The 8,720-nt window shown below is 39.1% G+C and overlaps 1 protein-coding gene across 1 annotated transcript in view; it reads right to left on the bottom strand.

The window, feature by feature from the left end:
• The window catches only part of RRAGD (Ras related GTP binding D), a 92,284-nt gene that overhangs the window by 29,725 nt on the left and 53,839 nt on the right, over positions 1-8,720 (bottom strand). The window contains exons 3-5 of the mRNA XM_007950879.2: positions 6,387-6,586; positions 5,081-5,195; positions 3,617-3,759 (exon numbers count right to left, since the gene is read on the bottom strand). Of these exons, the coding sequence (XP_007949070.1) occupies positions 3,617-3,759; positions 5,081-5,195; positions 6,387-6,586 (458 nt within the window). The remainder of the gene's footprint in view (positions 1-3,616; positions 3,760-5,080; positions 5,196-6,386; positions 6,587-8,720) is intronic.

Raw genomic sequence — 8,720 nt, 5'->3', positions numbered from 1 at the left:
AATCAATATTTATCACTATCTATCTAACAGTGTTCCCTTCCCTCCCCTCCCACCCCTGGTAACCAACAAAGAAAATTTCCTCCAATAGATAAACCTTCCCTTAAGTTTTACAATAACGGACTTATACAATATTTGTCCTTTTGTGACTGACTTATTTTTCTTCAGTTTTTAGCTTGAGAAATGCTGAACATGTTCTTCCCTTTTGGTTTTCTAACTCCAGGTCTTTGCACATTTCATAATACTTTACTTTGTCTTCTTGAGCCACCTTTTGAAATCTTCTCTTCAGCTCTTTATTTCCTATTTCTACCATTTGTTTTAGCTACACTCCATTCAAGAACAAGTTTCAGAGTCTTTTCTACTACTCCCCCCCCCATTTTGATCTTTTCTTTTTTTCTTGTCTTTTTAATGCCTTTTGCTTTCTTCATGTATGATATTCTTGATGTCATCTCATAATTCGTCTGGTCTTCGGTCAATGATGTTCAATGCATCAAATCTTTTCTTCAGACGGTTTCTAAATTCAGGTGGAATATACTCAAGGCCATATGTTGGCTCTCATGCACTTGTTTTAATTTTCTTCTGCTTCAACTTAAACTTGTGTATGAACAATTGGTGGTCTGTTCCACAGTGAGCTCCTGGCCTTGTTCTGACTAATGATACTGAGCTTCTCAACTGCCTCTTTCCATAGGTATAGATTTGACTTCTGTGTATTTTATCTGGAGAGGTTCACATGTATAGTGGCTGTTTATGTTGTTGAAAAAAGGTATTTCCCCCCCTCCATGACTATGGCCCCTAGTTACCCTTCAGTTCTGGAACTGAATTCACTCCTGTGGCTTTCAGCCAAACAATAAACAAGCATACAGGGTGAACAAGGTAAATATACTCCTTAGAGGGATCAACCGTGGGAGAATAGAAGGAGTGTTTACTGAGGGAGATAGCGGGGGGCGGGGGCGCAGGAATGCACAGGAAAAAAGGATACATGGAAGAGGTAACTACAGAGAGGAAGTGGGAAGAGAGGTGTTATATTGTGGGGATTGTAGTCAACGACATGAAACAAAATGTGTATGAAATGCTGCATGGAAAATGAATTTGCTCTGGAAACTTTCACCCAAAATCACAATAACTTTTTTTTTTAAAGTATCTGCAATGAATAAGTCATCGGTCTTGCAAAACTGTATCATGCAATCTCCAGTGTCATTTCTATCACCAAGGCCACATTTTCCAACTACTGATGCTTTTTGTTTCCAACTTTTGCATTCCAGTCATCAGCAATAATCAATACATCTTGACTGCATGAAGTTGATAAAAAATCTTCAATTTCTTCATCTTTGGCTTTGGTGGTTGATGTGCAAATCTGAATAATAGTCATATTAACTGGTCTTTCTTGTAAGTGTATGGGTATTATCCTATCACTGACAGTGTTGTACTTCAGGATAGATCTTGAAATGTTTTTTTTTTATGATGAATGTGACGCCATTCCTCTTCAATTTGTCATTCCCAGCATAGTAGACCATATAATTGTCTGGTTCTAAATGGTCAACACCAGTCCATTTCAGCTCACTAATGCCTAGGATATTGATCTCTATGCACTCCATTTCATTTTTGACAACTTCTATTGCTCCAAGATTCATACTTCATACATTCCACCTTCCAATTAGTAATGATTGTTTGCAGTTTCTTCCCATCCTCATTTGTGCCCCACTGGCAAACAGAAGTCCCGAAAGCTTTACTCCATCCATGCCATTAAAGTTGACTCTACTTCAAGGAAGCAGCTCTTCCAACCTGAAGGGCTCATCTTCTCGCACTATATCAATGTTTCCTGGCTCTTCATAAAGTTTCTCAGTAATATATCAGACAGTGGTTCACTGCTATTCATAGGTTTTCAGTGACCAATTCTTTCAAAAGTGGATGGCCCCATCCTTCTTCCCAGTCTTAGTCTGGAAGCTCCAGTGAAACCTGTCCAACATAGATGACCCTGCTGGCATGACCCTGCTGGCATTCAAAATAACACTGGCATAGTCTCCAGCCTCACAGCAACATGCAAGCCACCATAGTACAAAAACTGACAGACAAATAGTGGCTATTATTAATGTAAGATATTTATTTAGAGTTCAAGGATCCTATTGCTATCATTGTTAGGTGTGTCAAGTTGGTTCCAACTCACAGCAATTGTGATGGTCAAGGTGTGTGTCAACTTGGTTGGGCCATGATTCTCAGTGGTTTGGCAGTTATGATGGAGTCATCCCCTATGATGAGATCTGATATAATATAATTACCTCCATGATGAGATCTGCTATTAGCAGCCAATTAATTGAAAGGGACATTCCTCAAGGGTATGGCCTGTTTCCCAACTATATGGATGTTCTGGAAAAGCTCTCTGGCTTTTGCTCAATCTGATCCTGCATCTAGCTCATCATCATCTGACCTCTGGTTCTCTGGACTTGAGCCAGTAGCCTGCCACAATGCCTGGCAATCTTGGGATTCATCAGCCTTTGTAGCTCGTGAGTTGGCCTTGCCATCTAACCTGTGATCTTCAGTTTGTCAGCCCCTACGCCTGCAGCTACATGAGTAAGGAGGATCCTTCACAGCCTGACTTCTGACCCACAGACTTGGGAACTGTTAGCATTTACAGCCATGTGAGCCATTTCCTAGAGAGATATATACATATATACACATATATATATAAACTTCACTGGTTTTATGTCTCTAGAGAACTCAGCCTAAGACAGAGTCCTTATATGCAACACTGTCTATCCTGCACCATTTTCACAATCATTGCTATGTTTGAGCCCACATTAAGTGTCTTCCTCTTTTTCGTGACTCTACTTTACCAAGCGTGATGTCCTTCTCCAGGGACTGGTTCCTCCTGATAACACATCCAAAGTACATGAGACAAAGTCTTGCCATCCTCGCTTCTAAGGACCATTCTGGCTGTATTTCTCCCATGACAGATGTGTTCATTCTTCTGGCACTCAGTATTCTTCACAACACTGTAAAGATCCTATTCCAAAAACCAAATGCACCGCCACTGAGTCAATTCTGACTCATAGCGACCCTCAGTGGGTTTCCAAGGCTGTAAATCTTTACTGAAGTAGATTGCCTCATCTTCTTCCCGCAGAGCAGCTGGTGGGTTTGAATCACTGACCTTCTGGTTAACAGGCAAATGCATTACCCACTATGCCATCAGAGCTCCTTAAGGATCCTATTAGTCTCCCAAATATATGACATTATACATTGACAGATTTTTTAGCAGAGAGGCCAGGAATCAGCTAGACCTGATTTGAAATTCTTAGTTCCATCCCTTATTGGCAGTGTGAGCAGAGGTTAGAAACTTAACTACTGAGCCTCAGTTTCTCCATCTGTAAAATGGGAATAGTAATCCCTGCTTGGTGGAATAGTTGAGAATCAAAATGTACAATGCATGCATTGGGATTATTAGTTCAATGCCAGGTATTTGCTGGATAATTATTGTTAGTGTACACTAAATGCTATTGCTATTTCTAGATTTCGGTCATTTAAAACAACAATATCTAAATCAAATAAGTGAATGCAAAAATGTCTTAAAGGTTATGAAAGATAACTATGAATTGACTGTGACCTTTAAGAATGCTTTACTTACCCATAAATACAAGAGATGTCAATAACCACATCTATCATATCACAGCAGAGCTCATAGGTTTGCATATCCACTGGGGTACTATCAGTTGCAATATAAATTTTACTGACCACATCAAATAGAAATGCCTTTTCAATCCCAGAATTCTGAAACCAAAAAAAGATGCTGCTTTAAATTGACAGTTGACTTCAGACCACATCATCAACTCACTCAGTGCCGTTGAGTTGGATCCAACTCATAGCAACCCCTCCTTGGGTTTCCAAGGCTGTATCAGTACAGAAGTAGATTGCCCAATCTTCCTTCCAGGGAGTGGCTGGTGGGTTTGAACCTCCAGCCTTCTGGTTAGCAGTCAAATGCCTTAGGCACTATGCCACCAGAGCTCCCTGACCACAGACCCAGACAAAAGACCCAGACAAAAAGACCAGATCATAGTGATATAAATTATATGCCTTCCTGAAAGTAAAACATGAACAAGCAAAAATTGTGTCACTAAAAATTTAAGTTGTGGCATTTCACTACAACTTGAACTTCACAGTCATAAACTTCTTAATAATGGAAGTGCATCAGAAACGAAAAGTGGAAGTTAATGATCATAAATTATTTAAGTAAACAAAGTGGATAGTGTTACTTAACTCTTAGAGATATACCTGTAGTTTGGAAAAAGTCAAGTAATAACACTAACCAACATAGTATTATATACTCAGAACAGTGAATTTTACTGAGGGTAAATTAAAAAAGAATTTAAAGAATCTAAACAAACAAACCCAAAATTGTGCAGTGACAGAGCCAATGTGAGTCTAGTAACAGGTCTCCTGAAGCAACCTTGCTCATTTGCAAATCTGCAGTCTGCCTGGTGTTGGTGATTTGGAGGATTCCTTCAGCACATCCTCCACATGGTGTTAAACATAAAATATATTCAACAGTATATGTCCTATTGCCAAAACCAAGTTTTATGTCCCCTAGCTCTGATAGGACTCTACCAATATTGAATGATTGCGTACAACCTGAATAAAAACTCTAAATATAACAGAGGAATATACAGTAATGTATCCTTGGGGTGAAATTTTAAAGGATGTAAAACATCATCTATGAACATCTGTCTGCTCACTGCACCGAGAGCTGCCAGAGGCAGCACAGGTTGGGCTGGAGAGCAGGCAGGAGCAGGGATCACCTCCTCACCTTGGGGGGGGGGCTGTTTGACAGGCTGAGAGGTGCAGTGCATGTCACAGGAAGAAAGGGACGCATAAGGAGAAAAGCCAATGCCTCTCAAAATATTTGAAAAATGGTAAGTTTGTGACTTTAAAAAAATAAAATCAAGGAATAATCTTCAAAAGTAATGCTTAAGTGACCTTGAACTATACTAAGAATAATCAGAAATAAGCAAATCTTTTTCACTCTTGCAATGTTATTCTCAAATTCTGTAAATAACTCAAATCTGCAAAAATGGGGGCATTATGATTTACTTACTGAGATAAAGATGTTTAGCAAATTTTCCAGGGTTGGGAGTTGTGGAATCAGTTTCTGAACCACTTTGCTAAAAGCTTCAAATATTGAATGATCATAGATGCTTGTCAGATAAAAGCTGAAAGAGGAAACAATATTTCATCACGTTTTCCTTTTGACTGAGGAAGAGACTGCTTAGGCTGTGTCGTAACACCAGTAACCTGCCTTCAGTACCTGCAGTCCTAACATAAGCGTTCTAGCCCCCTTCAAAGTGAAAATGACCTCTGTAAAAAAAAAGAGCTTGTCTTAGCAAGCTATTATCCTTCAAAAAGCAAGAAGTATGCCTACACTGTTGACTGGCTGGACTAGAAAGCTTAAAAATGCAGTAATAAGTGCCCATATGAGCTTCCTTAAGTCCTGCAAGAGAATCATCTTTACACACTGCTATCAAGTTGTCCAAGGAGCCCTGGCGATGCAATGGTTAAGCACTTGACTGCTAATCAAAAGACTGGCAGTTCAAACCCATGGGGAACAAAGGCCTGGTGATCTATCTGCTTCTTGACAATAGCCTAGGAAACCCTATGTGGCAGTTCTACTGTCATATGGTGTCACTATGAGTTGAAGATCAACTTGATAACATCTAACAACAAACATTAGCTTGTTCCATTAATAGCTGTCATGTTAGTGATATTGAAACATCTAATTTTTTCATTTTCCATTTTGGAAAATAAATGATGCATATACCACCATTCTAAAAGTCATGGCAAAGTAGTTTTCCTCTGTGGGTACTTCTATTTCAATTATTTTCAGAATACTTCTTTATTTGTATCTGCTGCCATCAAGCTGATTCCAACTCCTGGAGACCCCATGTGTGACCGAGTACAAAGTGCTCCGTAGGATTTTCTAGGCTGTCATCTTTACAGAAGCAGATCACTAGGCCTTTCCTTCAAAGCACCTCTGGGTGGGTTCAAGCTGCCAACCCTTCACTTAGAAGTTGAGCACAAACTGTCTGTGCCATCCAGAGAGATATGTTTACCATATTTAACAAGAACTATGAACTTTAATATCTATTAACTTCTTGGATTATGTTCAGGAGCTTTTCTTTCTTAATGCTTAGCTTTGTCCATATGATAAAACAAAAACACTGCTTTTACCAAAGATTAGAATCAGCCCATTCAAAGTTTGCTTTTCCCAAATCCTATCCCAATTCCTACAGTGCAAAGCAGGGCAAACAAGTAAATGACTGCACATGTCAATCATGGTGACTTTGGGCCTCAAACCTGTTTTTTTCCATCTAATAATGTGAACCCAGAGTGATTTCTGTTCTTACCTGAGGTGAATTTTTTCTAATCCAGCATCTGCAAGGTCATCATTTGCCCTCTGGTGAATGTCTCTTTGGGTTTCAATTTTGTGGTCATCTGACAGGCCATCCACTTTATGAATAAACACCTCAAAGTTGATGTCGGTATTCACTTTGTAGGCCCTGGTCACCGTAAGATGGAGCCTGGCCAGAGCTTCCATGTAATCATCCTAGGGACAAAGATGCACCCTGTTAGAGCAGACACTGCCCAGAGAAGCAGTTTTGCCTCCTGAAGCCTTCTAAACTGCCTTCCATATACATCCTTAATCTCTGGAAACCACATGGGTACAACCCCAAAAACATTTTGCAGAGGCACAAATAAAAGCTGGTTTCATAGAATTCAAATTTGAAAACTAGGTTTTGTTATCAAAGAGAAGAAAAAGGCTAGTCAAATGTAGCTCTAGAAGTAAATGGAAAACGATTCAGCCGCTGTGGAAAACGGTTTTGAGGTTCCTCAAAAAATTAAATTACCTTATGACTCAGCAGTTGTACTCCTAGATATAAACCCAGAAGAATGAAAACTAGGTACTCAAACAAATATATGTACATGGACATTTATAGCTACACTATTCACAATAGCCAAGAGGTGGAAACCCCCAACTGTCCATTAACTGATGCATGGATAAACAAAATGTGGCATATACATACAACAGAATATTACGTAGCCAGCAAAGAATGAAGTACTAATTCATGCAACAATATGGATAAATCTCAAAACATTAGTGAAAGAAGTCAGACACAAAAATAAATAATGTGTGACTCCATTTATGCAATATCCAGAATAAGCAAATTCATACAGACAGAATGCAGATTGGTGGTTGCCAGCGTCTGAGGGAAATGGAAGTGGGGAAAAACTAACGGGCGTGGGGTTTTGCTATGGAGTGATGGAAATGTTCTGGAACTACATAGAGATGATAGTTGCAAAACACTGTGAATGCACTAAATGCTATTAGACTGTTCATTTTAAATTGGCTAATTTTAAGGAACATGAATTTCACCTCAACAATTTTTAAAAATTAAAAAATAAAGTAGCTGTAGGCACTTATGACAGTCATAAGGACCGAAGTTACAGGTCTCTATAAAGCTTTTCCACAATTAGGGTTTGTTGTTAATTGCAATTCATGAGAAAAACTGAACACCCAAGACTTCCCTGGAATCATTCCTCCCACCTTTCTGAGACTAAAGATGAACTAACAATGAGAGGCAGAGACATGATATGGGCATGACTCACTGGGCAAATAAGGAAGGAGCCAGGAAGAAAAAGTTTGAGGATCATTGGTCTAGAGTAGAGAGGTCAGCAAACCATGGCCCATGGGCCCAATGAGGCCCACCACCCAATTTTTGTAGGTAACGTTTTATTGGAACACAGCCACACTCATCTGGCTGTGTTGTCTATAGCTGCTTTCATGCTACAACAGCAAAGCTGTTTTCCTTTGTGGAAACTCCTCAGAGACAGTAGAATGCAAAGGCTAAAATATTTACTATGTGGCCCTTTATAGAAAAAGGTTGCCAACCCCTGATTCAAAGCAATTGCCCTAATTTCTTTTTTTCCTCCTACATATGACATAGGGTTGCTATGAATCAATATTACCTTCACAGACCCAACATGTGATACCCAATACCTACATGGATGAACACCTGTACATCCATCTCTCAGTGTAAGAAAGAAAACCACACACTGAAGCCCAGTGCTTCTCCCCACTCTCCCAGCCCACTCCATCACTCTATCCCTTGCCCTCCAGAAGCAACCACTATCCTGAGTTTGGTATTTATTCCCACTCATCTCTTCATACATTTAACACATAATATAATATTCCTAAACGACATGCAGAATTCATTCACCTTGTTTTAAAATTTACAGAACAATCAGTTGCATATATTTTAAATTTTCCTTTTTCACTTAACATTATGTCAGTAAGATTCACCTATGTTGAAGTGCCTAACTCCAGTACATAATTCCTGTTAACTGTTCTATAGTATTTCATTGAATGAATGGTCCATAATTAATCATATATTTGCCTCTAAACATTCAGAATGCTTCCAATTATGTATTGTAGAGACAATGATAATGTATACCATAACATGCACACATGTTCGTGCCCACTTGTGAGTTTGCTATGTGTTGTCCTGACAGCAGCATTTACTAGGTCATAGGTATGTATATCTTCAATTTGAATAGTGTTGTAGAGTGCCCTTTGCTCCATATACCCTCACCAATATATGGTGGTGTCAGATATCTTAATTTTTTTTTTTATCACTCTGAAGGGTGTGAACAGGTTTGTTTTTTAGTCAAAAAAAAAAAAA

Source organism: Orycteropus afer, unplaced genomic scaffold (genome assembly GCF_000298275.1).
Source record: "Orycteropus afer afer isolate SDZICR_OR568_19922 unplaced genomic scaffold, OryAfe1.0 scaffold00011, whole genome shotgun sequence".
In the NCBI taxonomy this organism is placed as follows: Eukaryota; Metazoa; Chordata; class Mammalia; order Tubulidentata; family Orycteropodidae; genus Orycteropus; species Orycteropus afer.
Note: the sequence above shows the minus strand (reverse complement) of the source record. Positions and strands in the feature narration are given on the sequence as shown.